General features: G+C 45.0%; 1 protein-coding gene across 1 annotated transcript in view; it reads left to right on the plus strand.

The window, feature by feature from the left end:
* Positions 1-20,000, plus strand: part of LOC308336020 (retinal-specific phospholipid-transporting ATPase ABCA4-like) — a gene marked incomplete at both ends in the record, with an annotated part of 167,311 nt that overhangs the window by 112,814 nt on the left and 34,497 nt on the right. The window contains 12 exons of the mRNA XM_080793262.1: positions 636-767; positions 3,401-3,540; positions 4,290-4,427; positions 8,723-8,907; positions 9,932-10,028; positions 11,267-11,472; positions 12,094-12,142; positions 13,440-13,630; positions 13,734-13,861; positions 14,690-14,788; positions 18,207-18,402; positions 19,655-19,749. Coding sequence (XP_080649388.1) covers positions 636-767; positions 3,401-3,540; positions 4,290-4,427; positions 8,723-8,907; positions 9,932-10,028; positions 11,267-11,472; positions 12,094-12,142; positions 13,440-13,630; positions 13,734-13,861; positions 14,690-14,788; positions 18,207-18,402; positions 19,655-19,749 — 1,656 coding nt within the window. The remainder of the gene's footprint in view (positions 1-635; positions 768-3,400; positions 3,541-4,289; positions 4,428-8,722; positions 8,908-9,931; positions 10,029-11,266; positions 11,473-12,093; positions 12,143-13,439; positions 13,631-13,733; positions 13,862-14,689; positions 14,789-18,206; positions 18,403-19,654; positions 19,750-20,000) is intronic.

The following is a 20,000-nucleotide window of genomic DNA, read 5'->3' on the forward strand; positions in this document are numbered from 1 at the left end:
CCACCCTGTGAGTCTAGAGACCCTAACCCAGACCACCACCCTGTGAGTCTAGAGACCCTAACCCAGACCACCACCCTGTGAGTCTAGAGACCCTAACCCAGACCACCACCCTGTGAGTCTAGAGACCCTAACCCAGACCACCACCCTGTGAGTCTAGACCCCCTAACCCAGACCACCACCCTGTGAGTCTAGAGACCCTAACCCAGACCACCACCCTGTGAGTCTAGAGACCCTAACCCAGACCACCACCCTGTGAGTCTAGAGACCCTAACCCAGACCACCACCCTGTGAGTCTAGAGACCCTAACCCAGACCACCACCCTGTGAGTCTAGAGACCCTAACCCAGACCACCACCCTGTGAGTCTAGAGACCCTAACCCAGACCACGTCTGTAATCCACGTAACTCCAGAACCGTTCCTCCCACCGACTTCATATTCGACACACGCGTTCCCCCCCCTCACAGGGAGTGCGGTGCCCGGTATCGAGTCGGTCGGACCCACGGTTCTCCAGAGCCGCCCCAAAAAGCCCTCTCTGCCCGGGCTCTGGATGGACAGGAACCCACTGCCCCACTGCCCATATATGGAGTTAATGTAATGGTAATGGTGACTGACCGTCCTCTCTGCCCGTGGGAACAGGAACATCCTGACGGGCATGATCCCTCCCACCTCTGGGACGGCCACCATCTACGGCCGGGACATCCGGACGGACATGGACAGCATCCGTCTGTCCCTCGGGATGTGTCCCCAACACAACATCCTCTATGGACAGTGAGTGTCTCTCTCTCTCTCTCTCTCTCTCTCTCTCTCTGTCCCCAACACAACATCCTCTATGGACAGTGAGTGTCTCTCTATCTCTCTCTCTCTCTCTGTCCCCAACACAACATCCTCTATGGACACTAGTGAGTGTCTCTCTCTCTCTCTCTCTCTCTATCTCTCTCTCTGTCCCCAACACAACATCCTCTATGGACAGTGAGTGTCTCTCTCTCTCTCTCTCTCTCTCTATCTCTCTCTCTGTCCCCAACACAACATCCTCTATGGACAGTGAGTGTCTCTCTATCTCTCTCTCTCTCTCTGTCCCCAACACAACATCCTCTATGGACAGTGAGTGTCTCTCTCTCTCTCTATCTCTCTCTCTGTCCCCAACACAACATCCTCTATGGACAGTGAGTGTCTCTCTCTCTCTCTCTCTATCTCTCTCTCTGTCCCCAACACAACATCCTCTATGGACAGTGAGTGTCTCTCTCTCTCTCTGTCCCCAACACAACATCCTCTATGGACAGTGAGTGTCTCTCTCTCTCTCTCTCTCTCTCTCTCTCTCTCTCTCTCTCTCTCTCTCTCTCTCTCTCTCTCTCTGTCCCCAACACAACATCCTCTATGGACAGTGAGTGTCTCTCTCTCTCTCTCTCTCTCTCTCTCTGTCTGTCTGTCTGTCTGTCTGATACAATCATGCTGGATAGTCTGATGCGAGGTCACTCTGTGGTGGTAAATAAATAAATAATACGTAAGTATGATATGATACAAGATAAAGACAGCTTGGCACGCCTGACAGTAACCTTTATGTTTTGTAGAAGAGGGAAACTGATGCCATTTATTATTCTACTTGTGTACAGTGTGAACTTGAAACATTATTGTACGACTGTGGCTCAAGAGTAAAGCGCCTTTGGATAAAAGCGCTTATATAAATGCACCATTTACCATTCACTGTAGTATAGTATAGTATTAATTTACTAAAATTAGATTAATACACCACAACACTTTACTTTAGAACACACGCAAATCAAATCATACAAATACGTGTTCAATCAATCAATCAATCATTCAATCAAAGCAAACGGCATAAACACTATTAGTTTGCCTCTTATACAAAAAAATTAAAGTTATAAGTTACTGTCGCGCATCGCGTGCCGAGCGGTCACTCCTAATATTTCCCACCTCTGACGGAGGACAGTCTGGTGAGACCGCAGTCCCTCCCCCTTTCAGAACGAGTGGCCCAGGAAATGGAAACCCAATGCATTTCCCCCATAGGCTTTTCTTAAAGTATTTATTTAAAGGGGGTGTCAGTGATTTCAGTCAAAAACCCTTAGGTTTTGTTTTTGCCTTGGGACCCAAGCTTTCGTCCAATCAGGATAGAGAACAAAAACGAAACCTACGGTTTTTTGACCCCCAGGGGTTAACTGGGGACAGGGAGGAACTCCTTATATGGTCAGCACACTCTATAGTAGAGAGGATTATCACAACAAAACAAAAAAATAAGTGATATTTGAATTAAGTGAAATCACTGACTTTAAAGATGGTTACGCCGCGGACAAAGCCAACTCGGATCGTGACAAATCAAGACAATGAAACACAATGTTTTGGGGCCGATCAAATCATTAGAAAGAAGAAAAGAAAGTCAGGAGACAAACAACACTTTGTTTTGTTTTTTCGTCTTATAAATTATTTGATCGGCCCCAAAACATTGTGTTCATTGTCATGATTTTGTCACGATCCGAGTTGGCTTTGTCCGCGGCGTAACCGTCTTTAAATAAATTATATTAGAAGTGCCGATGGGAGAATGCATTGGGGTTTTCATTTCCCGGGCCACTCGTTGTTCTGAAAGGGGGAGGGACTGAGAGGGTATAGCGCGTGACATCATCGTACCTTGAAGTTATGCGGGAACGCCCACTGAGTGGAAAAAAAAACTACTGTCTGGCCTCGACAGCCCATTCATCATAAAATAAAAGTCCTGTCTGATTGCATTAAACAAATGTTAAACTCACCAACATCGCAGCTGAACGAAAAGCTTGAATTATCCTCTTTCTACCTGAAAAGTTTTTGTTTCATAAAAATCCACCATGGAAACGTTATGAGCTATACTTTCTGTCAAGTAATGTCCTGCATTTGATTATGTTTTCTAAGTGTCAGAGTTTGGAAGTGCTTGTTTTCAACAACACAACATTGTTGCTGCCTCCTGCATCATGTGACATTTAGAAACAGGTGGTACGGCAGGACGGTGGAGTGATTTACAACGAGCGCTTCCAAACTCCAACACTCCAACATGCTGCTCAATGTTCTGCCACTCAGTCTAGATGAGGGGGGGGGGCGTGTCCTGATGGGAAAATCATGCCTGTGCATTATACTCTCTACTCTGTAGTGTCGGTATAGGCCAATCAGAGGCAGGCGGGGCGTTACCATGTCTATGCTCGGACGTAGAATAGATATACGCTGATATAAAACAATGATAGGTTGCACCATGAGGTCTAAATGGGTTTAACATTCTGTGTGTGTGTGTGTGTGTGTGTGTGTGTGTGTGTGTGTGTGTGTGTGTGTGTGTGTGTGTGTGTGTGTGTGTGTGTGTGTGTGTGTGTGTGTGTGTGTGTGTGTGTGTGCGCGTGCGCGCGCGCATGCGCACGGTGTCTCAGTATGACCGTGGCGGAGCACATCCTCTTCTACTCGCTGCTGAAGGGACGTCCCGTAGCAGAGGCTCAGGAGGAGGTGGAGAACATGCTGCAGGACCTGGGTCTGCCCCACAGGAGGGACCAGATGTCCCAGAACCTCTCAGGTACCTCTGGGTCTGTGTCTGCCCCACAGGAGGCACGGGATTAGGGATGTCTAGCCGACCGTTAAGAAACATCTGGATATTATTATCAGCTTTAAAGGTTAATTTGCATAATAATAATGCGTGTTCTGATCTTAAATCCCTTTATTTTAGATCGTTTTTAGTAATAGTACAACATAAACATTACAGAGACTGTAGTTGTCACTGTACAATACTTTAAAACTGTTGTCATGTTGCACACATGCCTAAAATTGCTCTCATTTGCGCCGCCCAGCTTGTCACACTCCAGGCTGCATGAACAGCGCTGCTCGGGCTCGGTTTTCTGCCCCCTCAATGTCCCAAAGTTCTCTGTTGTACTTCAATGGCTAGGTGGCTACAACGGTAGTCAAAATGTAAGCGAGTGACAGCGAGACGAGATGAACACATGTCGACCGTATCAATGCAGAGACCTACTTGGCATTATTAAATCCATTACTGTCAAAGGACCCTCATGGGGGGGTCAGAGGACCCTCATGGGGGGTCAGAGGACCCTCATGGGGGGTCAGAGGACCCTCATGGGGGGTCAGAGGACCCTCATGGGGGGGTCAGAGGACCCTCATGGGGGGTCAGAGGACCCTCATGGGGAGTCCCCAGAACCCATTGTGAGAATTGTCATAATTGTTTTGATTTAGTTCACTATAATGCCTGTGACACACAGACGCACGCACGCACCAACCGTCTGGCCGTGATCCTCCCCCCCCCCCCCCCCCCAGGGGGCATGCAGAGGAAGCTGTCCGTTGCCATGGCGTTCGTGGGCGGGGCCAAGGTGGTGATTCTGGACGAGCCCACGGCGGGGGTGGACCCGTACTCCAGACGCTCCATCTGGGACCTGATGCTCAAGTACCGCACAGGTCAGTGACCTCTGACCCCTATACTCCATCTGGGACCACAGGTCAGTGACCTATGACCCCTATACTCCATCTGGGACCTGATGCGCAGGTGAGCCAAATGACAAGGGCTATCTGTAGACTTTGATACAGACTTATAGCATGTTACGTAGACAGCACTATAATTGCATTGTATGTAGTCATAGCACGTACATATGTATAGCATAGTATAGTATATATGTATAGTTTCATTATATAGATATTCCACTGTTACGTTCTTAGCTTACGCATGTTTCATGATAAATGCTTTTTATGTGATACATGAAACAAGAACCAAAAAAGCATGGGAATGCAAGTGGCTCTGGATTAAGAGCGTCTGATAAATGCCTAAATTGTAAATTGTAAATTGTACAAGGTAGGCATTTATCAGAAGCTCTTAATCCAGAGCGATTTACAGTAAAGCAAGAACAACACATGATGATACATCAAATACATATAAATAGTCATCTAGGATAATTTAAGCAATTTTACACGAGAGGGTGTGGTTTAACGTGATTATTGCCACGACAGTGATGCGGTCAGGAACGAGACGTAGTCGAGTTCCGCAAGCATCACTGAAGTGGCAATAATCACGTTAAACCACACCCTGAAGTGTAATATTGCAATTCGACCACAGTTACCCTTTTTTTTAATGACAGATGTAGTCAATATACGACCACAAATGTCCCAAGAAACTAGCTAGCCTAGCCACAGAGTTTGCTAGCACTCTGGGAGAACAGAGCAGCTGAATTTTTTTTTTTTTTTTGATTAGGTGTTGCACGGTGCTGGTTTAACCCACGGCTAGAAGGCTGTTTCAACCAATCAGATTGCTTCCTCGAAACGACCTGTGGTAGAATAGAACCTAACACCTGTCTAACAGTAGAGTATCTGTACAGTGACTCTGCTGTATGAATGTACACTATAGAGTGCTACAGTATGTCTACATGTAAGTAAGTTGAGCCTTTGGACTAGTCTGAAGAGGTGGGTTTCTCAGACTACAACACACAGGCAACACTGACCCCTGCTGGACAGAGGAGGTGCTGCTACACTACATCGTCCAAACTTTCAGTGCTCTGAAAAAAAAAGCATCTACAAGAAACGCTCCGAGACTGAGACCCAAAACTACAGAACGCTGTCGTTGGATCAGATTGTGTCCACAATTCAAAGCTGTCTCCATGTTGGTACTGTTGGGAGAGATGACAGGCAGACGCTGATCACAGTCACATTGTCTTAATTCACACATTGTCTCCTTGTAAATTACCTTGACCCATTTAGACGATGTTTCTATGTGTCTATGTGTTGTTCCAGGGACCCCCCCCCCCACCCAGAAGCAAAGTTTGAGTTAAAAACGTTCACTCTGAAAGAATATATATTCAAAGATGTGTGCCTCATTTTCACGGATTTTCTAAAATAGCAGACCTACAAGCTATGTAGCTTGTAGATCTGCTATTTTTCAACAGCTAAATTATAACATAATGTTTAAAACACCAAAAGGGGTTCCCGCCCAGAATGCAGAACAATAATTTAACTTCTGAGAGCGTGAAATGAAACCTTTGAAATGAAACATTTGGTTTAGTTTGGTTTAGTTAAACAACAAGGACCTTGTTCCATCCACGACGCGCTCAAACAGTACGCTCCTAACTAAAGAAAAAGAAAAAAAGAAAGTATCCAAAATGAGTTTATATCACAGGCAGACTCTTCTCATACTAGAGCATGTCTGAAATAAGTGTCAGAGCTGAAATTGTAAATATGAAATAAATGCTTAAACATGTAGCTATAGGTGTAATGTTAGAGTCCACAGAAGACATGTAAATATGAAATAAATGCTTAAACGTGTAGCTAGGTGTAATGTTAGAGACCACAGAAGACATGTAAATATGAAATAAATGCTTAAACATGTAGCTAGGTGTAATGTTAGAGACCACAGAAGACATGTAAATATGAAATAAATGCTTAAACATGTAGCTATAGGTGTAATGTTAGAGACCACAGAAGACATGTAAATATGAAATAAATGCTTAAACATGTAGCTATAGGTGTAATGTCAGAGACCACAGAAGACATGCAAATATGAAATAAATGCTTAAACATGTAGCTATAGGTGTAATGTTAGAGACCGCAGAAGACATGTAAATATGAAATAAATTCTTAAACATGTAGCTATAGGTGTAATGTTAGAGACCGCAGAAGACATGTAAATATGAAATAAATGCTTAAACATGTAGCTATAGGTGTAATGTTAGAGTCCACAGAAGACATGTAAATATGAAATAAATGCTTAAACATGTAGCTATAGGTGTAATGTTAGAGACCGCAGAAGACATGTAAATATGAAATAAATTCTTAAACATGTAGCTATAGGTGTAATGTTAGAGACCGCAGAAGACATGTAAATATGAAATAAATGCTTAAACATGTAGCTATAGGTGTAATGTTAGAGTCCACAGAAGACATGTAAATATGAAATAAATGCTTAAACATGTAGCTATAGGTGTAATGTTAGAGACCGCAGAAGACATGTAAATATGAAATAAATTCTTAAAAATGTAGCTATAGGTGTAATGTTAGAGACCGCAGAAGACATGTAAATATGAAATAAATGCTTAAACATGTAGCTAGGTGTAATGTTAGAGTCCACAGAAGTGAACCTTTTCAAGCCTGTTTTCTCAACTCGCTGTTTCTCTGCCAGACATTACTCTATAAGCCATATCTCCAAAACTGGAGGGTCAAACTGAACAACCAATATGTCAATTTGAAGCTATGATTCCCTGCTTTCACGTGACATGAAAAAAACGAAAAATTTAAAAAGTATAATCCCATGAATGTCCCTCAGTCAAATCTGGCCACATATACATTCTTCTGTCATTTGACAATAGCCGATCTACAAGATTCAATAATTTATTTGCCATGTCAACAAGTTGATAGGAATTTGTCTTGGTTCATACTCAACATATACAGACAACCATAGATACACAAACAAGAAGGACAATACAATACAAAAACCAGCAGCATATGCAATTACATTCAGTTTTTTAAAGCGCTATAATTATGCATATACTATGAGTTCAGGGACTGTATTTTGCGTGTCTTAAGTACCAGGTCTTATTCCCTAACTTGAGTAAACTAAAGACCTGGAGGCGTGATCAATGCCATTTGGCTATTCTGAGTGGCCAAAGAGCATTGATCACGCCTCCAGGTCTTTAGTTTACTCAAGTTAGGGAATAAGACCTGGTACTTAAGACACGCAAAATACAGCCCCAGATGTCTAATGGCTACGGGGTAAGTGCTATCCCTGAAGCGACATGTTGAGCTCTGGATACTTCTATATCTCCTGCCTGATGGGAGGAGATTGAAGAGGTGATGTGCAGGATGGGAGTTGTCTTGTCTGCAATGGTTTTATTTGCCTTCCTAATTATTCTGGTGGAATAGAGTGAGGAAAGTGTATAGGGCTACAAGCTCACGATGCGTAGAAGAACACGTGAATACTTATTCCACCTCTCCCGCCCCCGAATTTTGAGAACCGAACGGACGATCTTCTAAAAGATTATAAAATTATATCGGCCTACAGAAAAAATAACAACCTTAAAGATTATCTAGTACACAACAAGCTAAAATAAATCAACACACCAGCACGCCAGGGACCAGAATACTACAAACCCAAACAATTAGTAAAAAATAGAACCACAAAACGTGTGTTAGAGATTAAACAACAAATAACAGCCAGAACCAGCAACTGCATTTACTTAATCACATGTGAAAAATGTGGTTTACAATATGTCGGAGAAACAGGTAAAACAATAGGTACTAGGCTGGGACGACACAGATACAATATTAACAATGCCAAAAAGACAACCACAAGATTTGTGCAACATTTCATGGCTCACGGCATTGAAGCTCTAAAATGCGCTGGACTTCAACACAATCCCAACTGGACAGTTTTAGGACAAAGACGTTTTAATGAAAAACAATGGATTAAGAACCTCAACACGGAGTTTCCTGGAGGCTTAAACATGCCTAAAATCTGATATTGAACACAACAAAACTTAAACTCAGGATTAAACTGGAGAAATCTCAAAGTGATTGGATCAGACTTCCTTCGGATACATGGCGAATGCATTTATTCCTTGCATTGTGCCTACACATGTTTAAGCACAGTGCACTGACGTTTTTTAATTCCCCCCCCCCCTCTCTCTCTCCCCCTCCCCCCAGGGCGAACGCTCATCCTGTCCACCCACCACATGGACGAGGCTGACCTCCTCTCTCTCTCCCCCTCCCCCCAGGGCGAACGCTCATCCTGTCCACCCACCACATGGACGAGGCTGACCTCCTCAGTGACCGCGTGGCCATCGTCTCCGAGGGGCGCCTGCACTGCTGCGGCTCGCCGCTCTTCCTCAAGAGCTGCCTGGGGGCGGGGTTCTACCTGACGCTGGTGAGGAGGAGGAGGAGGAGGAGCGCCCCGCCCAAGGTATCGAGAACACACTGTACACACACTGGCGATTTTATATAATCTAGTTTTCATCGCACGATTTCAATGTTCTAATGTGATCCCATGGGCGCTACACTTCCTCTGCCAACCTGGGGAGGGCTAGCGGACAGACCTCATGCTTCCTTGTATGCGTGAGGAGTCCAAGCTGGTCTCCTCACAAGTTTTTTCCCCGGCCGGACGTAGCGCGTGGAAGGAACACATTATTCCGACCAGTTCCTTTCCCCTCCATCAGGCGCCCCGGCTGGCCAGGGGGAGGCAGTATAGAGACCAGTTCCTTTCCCCTCCATCAGGCGCCCCGGCTGGCCAGGGGGAGGTAGTTTAGTGACCAGTTCCTTCCCCCTCCATCAGGCGCCCCGGCTGGCCAGGGGGAGGCAGTATAGAGACCAGTTCCTTTCCCCTCCATCAGGCGCCCCGGCTGGCCAGGGGGAGGCAGTATAGAGACCAGTTCCTTTCCCCTCCATCAGGCGCCCCGGCTGGCCAGGGGGAGGCAGTATAGAGACCAGTTTTTACCCTGTTTTTAGGACTCGAACTTCGGCAGGAATTTTCGAGCGAACATCCGAACCATTTCTTTCGAATTAATTAATTTATCCGAGTGCTTTTAACCAGGCTGCAATGCAACACGATATATCGTGACACATTGTGAGCTTGTAGATCTGCTATTTTCAGCATGAAACTGAGTCCCACACTACGGTAGTTGATTTAGTCATGAAGACCAAGGACGCCGACTACCTTTTTTCACTGACGAAAACAACATAAAACCTTTAAGCTACTGTTGACCGTAACTATACCAATAGATCCTGCTTGCACGCTGAACATAGCAGATCTACAAGCTCACAGCTGAGCTTGTAAAGATCTTCTATTTTCAGCGGGGTTTTTTTTTTGTAAATGGTAAAATGGTAAATGGTGCATTTATATAGCGCCTGATCCACCGCCGCCCCTATGTTTACAGGCTGTCCCATCCCCCTCCTCCCCCCCCCCCCCCCCCCCCCCCCCCTTTACGCAGGTCAAGTGTGACCGTACCGAGGACTGCAACTGCAAGTGCTCCAAATGTTCCACGTTCAAAGACGCCCAGGAGGAGAGTCCAGACAGACAGATGGACGGTGAGCATGAACAGCTTCCGGACTGTATAAGGGAAGCATTTATATTGTACTCATGATCAGAGCTTCCGTTGCTCCAGACTGTACGACAGGAAGCATTTATATTTTACTCATGATCAGAGCTTCCGTTGCTCCAGACTGTACGACAGGAAGCATTTATATTTTACTCATGATCTGAGCTTCCGTTGCTCCAGACTGTACGACAGGAAGCATTTATATTAGACTCGTGATCAGAGCTTCCGTTGCTCCAGACTGTACGACAGAAGCATTTATATTTTACTCGTGATCAGAGCTTCCGTCGCTCTAGACTGTACGACGGAAGCATTTATATTTTACTCGTGATCAGAGCTTCCGTTGCTCCAGACTGTATGACAGGAAGCATTTATATTTTACTCATGATCAGAGCTTCCGTTGCTCCAGACTGTACGACGGAAGCATTTATATTTTACTCATGATCAGAGCTTCCGTTGCTCCAGACTGTACGACGGAAGCATTTATATTGTACTCATGATCAGAGCTTCCGTTGCTCCAGACTGTACGACGGAAGCATTTATATTTTACTCATGATCAGAGCTTCCGTTGCTCCAGACTGTATGACGGAAGCATTTATATTTTACTCATGATCTGAGCTTCCGTTGCTCCAGTCTGTATGACAGGAAGCATTTATATTTTACTCATGATCAGAGCTTCCGTTGCTCCAGACTGTACGACGGAAGCATTTATATTTTACTCATGATAGAACTTCTGATCATGATTTTCTGGCTCAAACAAGTGCTCCTATTTCCCTGTGGACTGTGATGTAACAGTCCACAAATCTCTGGTTATACGTCGTCATAACGTGTCGGCCTTTCCACCACGTCCGCAACAAAGCCGCTATTTATTTTAAGTCATAAAATAAATGGTGAATTAACCCATTTTGGGCCGGGAACCTCTTTTGGTGTTAGCATTACATTATGCTTTAGCTATCGAAAAATAGCAGATCTACAAGCTCCTACAAGAGCTTGTAGATCTGCTATTTTTTGAAAAAAATCGAAGAACGACTGACATAGAAACATAGCTTCTTCAGAAAACTGTCGTTTTCAAACAGACATTTTTTTTTAAGAATGTGATCTCAGGTCAGAATGGGTTAAAACACATTAGGTTTAGCGCGTTAGCGCGTTACGCAGGGAAGCTGTTTCGCCGTCACTTTCCAGCCAACGACGTCGTTGTGGTCTCTGTCCCCGCCCGACGCAACGCCACAGGGAACGTGGAGCGCATCACGTCTCTGGTCCAGCGCCACGTGGCCCAGGCGCGGCTCATCGAGGCCATCGGCCAGGAGCTGACCTTCCTGCTGCCGTGCCGCGGGTTCGAGCCCCGCGCCTACGCCAGCCTCTTCAGGGAGCTGGAGGAGACGCTGGGAGACATCGGCCTCAGCAGCTTCGGAGTGTCGGACACCTCGCTGGAGGAGGTGAGTGTTCTGACACCTCATTGGAGGAGGAGGTGAGGGTTCTGACACCTCATTGGAGGAGGAGGAGGTGAGTGTTCTGACACCTCATTGGAGGAGGAGGAGGTGAGTGTTCTGACACCTCATTGGAGGAGGAGGAGGAGGTGAGTGTTCTGACACCTCATTGGAGGAGGAGGAGGTGAGTGTTCTGACACCTCATTGGAGGAGGAGGAGGAGGTGAGTGTTCTGACACCTCATTGGAGGAGGAGGAGGAGGTGAGTGTTCTGACACCTCATTGGAGGAGGAGGAGGAGGAGGTGAGTGTTCTGACACCTCATTGGAGGAGGAGGAGGAGGAGGTGAGTGTTCTGACACCTCATTGGAGGAGGAGGAGGAGGAGGTGATTGTTCTGACACCTCATTGGAGGAGGAGGAGGTGAGTGTTCTGACACCTCATTGGAGGAGGAGGAGGTGAGTGTTCTGACACCTCATTGGAGGAGGAGGTGAGTGTTCTGTCAGGATGTAGAAGACATTTTTAGAATCTGATCTCAGGTCTAAATGGGTTAATCGTTATACCATTTGTCAGTAAAAGTGTTTTTTCTGCAGTTTATCCCTTTAAAACAGGAATGTTGTCCTCCTGTTTTGTAGATTTTCCTGAAGGTCACAGCGGAACGGGAAATCAACAAATGTTCCCCAGGTGAGAAAACGATGACGTCCTTTATGTGTAATTCACGCCGTGTTCCATCGACACCGACGACAATAGCAGATCTACAAGCTCACAACTCGTCTCGGGAGGCCATGCGTTGTGAGCTTGTAGATCTGCTAGATCTTGTAGATCTGGAGAGGGGTTGACAAGGCAGCGCGAAGGCCTGCTTGTAGATCGGCTATTTTCTTTTTTTGTCAAATATGTTTTTATTGAACCGATTATAAATTATTACAAACATTATGATATGAAATACTTTTTTATGAAACAAAATGAAAGAAAAAAAAATAAAGACAAAAAAGATAAAGAAATCCCTTAACCCTCCCACCCATACTGCTCAGTGACACTGCATACTATATAATAAGATGATAGAAAGCTCATGGAAAACATCTGAAAAGAAAATGGCGTACAGTCAACCATATCAATGGTATCCTGTCTATTCATTGTTTCTACTCAGGTAATGGACAAGGGGCAGCCAAACCTTATCAAACTGTCTCTCCCTGTCTCTCAGGAAATACCTTATTCTCTCAAGAGGAAGCGTACTAGTCATTTCATTTAACCAGTGCTTAAATGCAGGAGCCTCTTCCTTCTTCCAGTGTGTCAGAATTAGTTTTTTCGCTGTAATCAGACCATATGAGAAGAGTTGTTTCTGTGCTCTCGTCAACATAGGCATGGAGTCTGACAAACCCAGAATTATTAGTACAGGATCGGGGTCAATATGAATACTCAAAATATCAGAGATCGTCTCAAATATCTTAATCCAATATCTTTGTATCCGAGGGCAAAGGGCGAAGCTGTGAAGAAGATTTGCATCTATTGTATTACATTTGTCACAATGCGAAGAAATATCTGGGTATATGTTATGTCATTTTAATTTGGCATAATGGAGTCTATGTATGACTCGAAACTGGATAAGGCAATGTCTGGAATTGATAGAGCACCCATTAATTTCTTCAAGGCTGTAGATCGGCTATTTTCACTACAACTTTTTTTCACTACTACTTTTTTTTGTCTTTTTTTGTTGTCATATTCATGAATTCATAGATATATTTTTTGTTTTCTTTATTTCTTCATGAAATTACAAAAAAAAAAAAACTTTTAGTTTTAGTAAAATTAGTTTTGAATTCATAAAAAAAAGAAAATGCTTTTTTTTTGGGAAAAAGTTTTTTCAAAGTGTTTTGAAATAATAATAAAAAAACAAAATGTGCTTTGCGTTCCTTCTCTGTTCCGTGACCTATGACCTCTGCTGTCCTGCTGTGTTGTTGTTGTTGTTGTTGTCGTCGTCATGCAGAGCTAGGAGGAGGGGGGCTGTCCCACGCCAACGGCCAGGCCCCTCCCCCCGCGGCGGCGGCGGGGGGGGGAGGAGCGGGCCGCGGGTCCCACCGGGTCAGAGGTCTGCCTCTGGTCGGCAAACAGTTCTTGGCTCTGCTGATAAAGAGGTTCCATCACGCCACGCGCTCACACAAAGACTTCTTCGCCCAGGTGAGGAGAGGAGAAGCTGGGACTTGTTTTCAGATGTAATTAATAAATGTGCCATGAATTTACCATGAATTTAACTTTTTTATTTATTTACCGTTTCCACTAGATCGTGTTGCCGGCCACCTTCGTGTTCCTGGCCCTGACGTTCACTCTGATCGTGCCGCCGTTCGGGGAGTACCCCGGCCTGACCCTAACGCCCTGGATGTACGGCCCAGTACAGTTCACCTTCTTCAGGTAGAGAACCAGCCCCTCACCCCCTGGATGTACGGCCAGTACAGTTCACCTTCTTCAGGTAGAGAACCACCCCCTCACCCCCTGGATGTACGGCCAGTACAGTTCACCTTCTTCAGGTAGAGAACCAGCCCCTCACCCCCTGGATGTACGGCCAGTACAGTTCACCTTCTTCAGGTAGAGAACCACCCCCTCACCCCCTGGATGTACGGCCAGTACAGTTCACCTTCTTCAGGTAGAGAACCAGCCCCTCACCCCCTGGATGTACGGCCAGTACAGTTCACCTTCTTCAGGTAGAGAACCAGCCCCTCACCCCCTGGATGTACGGCCAGTACAGTTCACCTTCTTCAGGTAGAGGACCACCCCCTCATCCCCTGGATGTACGGCCCAGTACAGTTCACCTTCTTCAGGTAGAGGACCACCCCCTCATCCCCTGGATGTACGGCCAGTACAGTTCACCTTCTTCAGGTAGAGAACCAGCCCCTCATCCCCTGGATGTACGGCCCAGTACAGTTCACCTTCTTCAGGTAGAGGACCACCCCCAAGGAAGCTTTGAGAAGGAAGATAAGTGGTCACGTGACTGGGCTGCGCCATGACACTTTCATGGACTCTTTCATGGGAGCCAAACTCACACCGGAAGTGCAATGATCACCTCACCGGAGCGGTGGTCATCTCACCACCGGAGCGGTGGTCACCTCACCCCCGGAGCGGTGGTGGTCACCTCACCCCCGGAGCGGTGGTGGTCACCTCACCACCGAAAATCCAGACTATGAATAGGCCTTGACTCAGTGAGTGAGTGAGTGACAGACAGTTTTCTTTCTCTGTTTGCAGTAACGAGCGCCCGTCGGATCCACAGATGAGGTATTTCGGAGAGGTGTTGCTGGACAAGCCTGGCTTTGGGGCTCGCTGCATGGCGGGAGAACCACTTGAGTGAGTCGTTGAAAACTAGACTAACACTAAAACATTCCCGGTGACCAAAATGTGACTAAAACCAAAATTCAGTTTCAGTCCAAAGACTTGGGGCTCCATTTCCGTCACCGCTAAAGCCATTATCCCTAAACTTCTTTGCTATTTTGCTATACATTTGAATAGTTAAAATGGCCAGTCTACAAGCTCACAAAAAAGTGTCAAATAATGGTTAGAAGCTGTTTTTCAACAGCCAAAAGTGTCAAATAATGTTTTAGGAGCTGTTTCTCAACAACCAAAAGTGTCAAATAATGTTTTAGGAGCTGTTTCTCAACAACCAAAGTGTCAAATAATGGTTAGAAGCTGTTTTCAACAACCAAAAGTGTCAAATAATGTTTTAGGAGCTGTTTCTCAACAACCAAAAGTGTCAAATAATGTTTTAGGAGCTGTTTCTCAACAACCAAAAGTGTCAAATAATGTTTTATGAGCTGTTTCTCAACAACCAAAAGTGTCAAATAATGTTTTAGGAGCTGTTTCTCAACAACCAAAGTGTCAAATAATGGTTAGAAGCTGTTTTTCAACAACCAAAAGTGTCAAATAATGTTTTAGGAGCTGTTTCTCAATAACCAAAAGTGTAAAATAATGTTTTAGGAGCTGTTTCTCAACAACCAAAATGTCAAATAATGGTTAGAAGCTGTTTTTCAACAACCAAAAGTGTCAAATAATGTTTTAGGAGCTGTTTCTCAATAACCAAAAGTCTAAAATAATGTTTTAGGAGCTGTTTCTCAACAATCAAAGTGTCAAATAATGGTTAGAAGCTGTTTTTCAACAACCAAAAGTGTCAAATAATGTTTTAGGCGCCGTTTCTCAATAACCAAAAGTGTAAAATAATGTTTTAGGAGCTGTTTCTCAACAACCAAAGTGTCAAATAATGGTTAGAAGCTGTTTTTCAACAACCAAACGTGTCAAATAATGTTTTAGGAGCTGTTTCTCAACAACCAAAGTGTCAAATAATGGTTAGAAGCTGTTTTTCAACAACCAAAAGTGTCAAATAATGTTTTAGGAGCTGTTTCTCAATAACCAAAAGTGTAAAATAATGTTTTAGGAGATGTTTCTCAACAACCAAAGTGTCAAATAATGGTTAGAAGCTGTTTTTCAACAACCAAAAGTGTCAAATAATGTTTTAGGGGCTGTTTCTCAATAACCAAAAGTGTAAAATAATGTTTTAGGAGCTGTTTCTCAACAACCAAAGTGTCAAATAATGGTTAGAAGCTGTTTTTCAACAACCAAAAGTGTCAAATAATGTTTTAGGGGCTGTTTCTCAATAACCAAAAGTGTAAAATAATGTTTTAGGAGCTGTTTCTCAACAACCAAAGTGTCAAATAATGGTTAGAAGCTGTTTTTCAACAACCAAAAGTGTCAAATAATGTTTTAGGCGCTGTTTCTCAATAACCAAAAGTGTAAAATAATGTTTTAGGAGCTGTTTCTCAACAACCAAAGTGTCAAATAATGGTTAGAAGCTGTTTTTCAACAACCAAAAGTGTCAAATAATGTTTTAGGAGCTGTTTCTCAACAACCAAAAGTGTAAAATAATGTTTTAGGAGCTGTTTCTCAATAACCAAAAGTGTCAAATAATGGTTAGAAGCTGTTTTTCAACAACCAAAAGTGTCAAATAATGTTTTAGGAGCTGTTTCTCAACAGCCAAAAGTGTCAAATAATGTTTTAGGAGCTGTTTCTCAATAACCAAAAGTGTAAAATAATGTTTTAGGAGCTGTTTCTCAACAACCAAAGTGTCAAATAATGGTTAGAAGCTGTTTTTCAACAACCAAAAGTGTCAAATAATGTTTTAGGAGCTGTTTCTCAATAACCAAAAGTGTAAAATAATGTTTTAGGAGCTGTTTCTCAACAACCAAAGTGTCAAATAATGGTTAGAAGCTGTTTTTCAACAACCAAAAGTGTCAAATAATGTTTTAGGAGCTGTTTCTCAATAACCAAAAGTGTAAAATAATGTTTTAGGAGCTGTTTCTCAACAACCAAAGTGTCAAATAATGGTTAGAAGCTGTTTTTCAACAACCAAAAGTGTAAAATAATGTTTTAGGAGCTGTTTCTCAACAACCAAAGTGTCAAATAATGGTTAGAAGCTGTTTTTCAACAACCAAAAGTGTCAAATAATGTTTTAGGAGCTGTTTCTCAATAACCAAAAGTCTAAAATAATGTTTTAGGAGCTGTTTCTCAACAACTAAAGTGTCAAATAATGGTTAGAAGCTGTTTTTCAACAACCAAAAGTGTCAAATAATGTTTTAGGCGCTGTTTCTCAATAACCAAAAGTGTAAAATAATGTTTTAGGAGCTGTTTCTCAACAACCAAAGTGTCAAATAATGGTTAGAAGCTGTTTTTCAACAACCAAAAGTGTCAAATAATGTTTTAGGAGCTGTTTCTCAACAACCAAAAGTGTAAAATAATGTTTTAGGAGCTGTTTCTCAATAACCAAAAGTGTCAAATAATGGTTAGAAGCTGTTTTTCAACAACCAAAAGTGTCAAATAATGTTTTAGGAGCTGTTTCTCAACAGCCAAAAGTGTCAAATAATGTTTTAGGAGCTGTTTCTCAACAACCAAAGTGTCAAATAATGGTTAGAAGCTGTTTTTCAACAACCAAAAGTGTCAAATAATGTTTTAGGCGCTGTTTCTCAATAACCAAAAGTGTAAAATAATGTTTTAGGAGCTGTTTCTCAACAACCAAAGTGTCAAATAATGGTTAGAAGCTGTTTTTCAACAACCAAAAGTGTCAAATAATGTTTTAGGAGCTGTTTCTCAACAGCCAAAAGTGTCAAATAATGTTTTAGGAGCTGTTTCTCAACAACCAAAGTGTCAAATAATGGTTAGAAGCTGTTTTTCAACAACCAAAAGTGTCAAATAATGTTTTAGGAGCTGTTTCTCAACAGCCAAAAGTGTCAAATAATGGTTAGAAGCTGTTTCTCGCGCTAGGAGAAAATATGAAAAAAATATGAAAAAAACAAACTTGCGCTAGGAAAAAATAGGGAAAAAAATAAGATTTTTTTACATTACCCCGTGGCTACTACAACTAAAAGGGCCTCTTCAGTCTGACCTTATTGTATGCAATAAAAAATAGTAAAAAAAAAAGCTTGTACACCATTTTAACTATTCAAAAAGGTTTTGCAAAATAGGGAGCCCCTTTTGGTGTTCTAAGCATTATGTTATACTTTAAGCTATTGAAAAATAGCAGATCTACAAGCTCATAGGTCTGCTATTTTTGCCAATTACATGTAATTCCGGGGGCTCCTTGACATGAAATGGTTCGAGAACAACTGACATAGAAAACATATGTTTTTCTAAAAAAAAAAAACTATCATGATTTAGGAGATTTTGGTATCGGGTGGAAATGGGCTGAAACTAAAGTAGAAATGTCCCCCCCCCCTCACAGAGACTTCCCCTGCAACAACATCACCACAGGGTGGGAGAGGCCCCCGGTGAGCCCCGCGCTGATAGAGATGCTGGAGGGTCCGTGCTGGGGGTCCAACCAGCTCAACCCGTCCCCGCCCTGCCAGTGTAGCACGCCACGGAAGCTCACCATGCTGCCCGTCTGCCCCGAGGGGGCCGGGGGGCTGCCCCCCCCACAGGTGGGTGGGGCGGGGTGGGCCGGGGGGGGTGGGGAGGGAGGGGAGGGGTGGGCCGGTGGGTGGGTGGCTGCCCCCCCCACAGGTGGGTGGGGCGGGGCGGGGGGGGTGGGGAGGGAGGGGAGGGGTGGGTGGCTGCCCCCTCCACAGGTGGGGGGGTGGGGAGGGGAGGGGGGGGGGGGGGGGGTTGGGGGGTGTCGCAGTCCCGCCCCCTTTTCATGACGACGCCAGGCCCAGGAAATTATTCCCAATTCCCATTTTTCCCCCAAGGGACCAGTGAGGCGCTCCAACGTTGAAGCACTGACTGGGCCCTAGTGGTAAGAGGAAGGACTGCAGGCGGACCCGTGGATTCATGACGAGGAACCCCCCCCCCCCCCGTGCAGCAGCTGGGGCTTTAACGTTGAGCGCCCCCCCCTACCTACCCTAGGGGACAAGGGGTGAGAACATGTGAGGGCACCTACCCTAGGGGACACGGGGAGAACATGTGAGGGTACCTACCCTAGGGGACACGGGGAGAACATGTGAGGGTACCTACCCTAGGGGACATGGGGAGAACATGTGAGGGTACCTACCCTAGGGGACACGGGGAGAACATGTGAGGGTACCTACCCTAGGGGACACGGGGAGAACATGTGAGGGTACCTACCCTAGGGGACAAGGGGTGAGAACATGTGAGGGCACCTACCCTAGGGGACACGGGGAGAACATGTGAGGGTACCTACCCTAGGGGACAAGGGGTGAGAACATGTGAGGGCACCTACCCTAGGGGACACGGGGAGAACATGTGAGGGCACCTACCCTAGGGGACACGGGGAGAACATGTGAGGGTACCTACCCTAGGGGACACGGGGAGAACATGTGAGGGTACCTACCCTAGGGGACACGGGGAGAACATGTGAGGGTACCTACCCTAGGGGACACGGGGAGAACATGTGAGGGTACCTACCCTAGGGGACACGGGGAGAACATGTGAGGGTACCTACCCTAGGGGACACAGGGAGAACATGTGAGGGTACCTACCCTAGGGGACACGGGGAGAACATGTGAGGGTACCTACCCTAGGGGACATGGGGAGAACATGTGAGGGTACCTACCCTAGGGGACACGGGGAGAACATGTGAGGGTACCTACCCTAGGGGACACGGGGAGAACATGCAAACTCCACACAGAAAGGCCCTTACGCCTTCGGGTAAGCTCCTTTGAATGGAATTGAATTGACATTCCTCCCGGTTCTCCTCCTGTGTGTTCCGTCCAGAGGATCCAGACCACGGGAGATGTCCTGTTGGACCTGACGGGCCGGAACATCTCTGACTACCTGGTGAAGAGCTACCCTAGTCTGATCAGAACCAGGTATCTATATACTAGAGTTAGAACATATATAGCCTCGATACCCAGGCTTTCATTTCGTCTGCGCGAAAAATGAAAGCCTGGAGGAACGCATTGGCTGCCTTGGTCTAGAACGCTTCTGGGTGGGCGTCGCTCCACATTATGTGACGTAGCGCTTCACTAGGTGGGAGAGGAGTGGCCAGGGCTGACGGACAGATCGGTGAGATCCAATCAGGGCGTGCGCAAATCTCAGCCGCGACCCGGGCCGCCCCAAA

This window comes from Protomyctophum bolini, assembly GCF_963924005.1.
Source record: "Protomyctophum bolini genome assembly, chromosome: 21".
NCBI lineage: Eukaryota > Metazoa > Chordata > Actinopteri > Myctophiformes > Myctophidae > Protomyctophum > Protomyctophum bolini.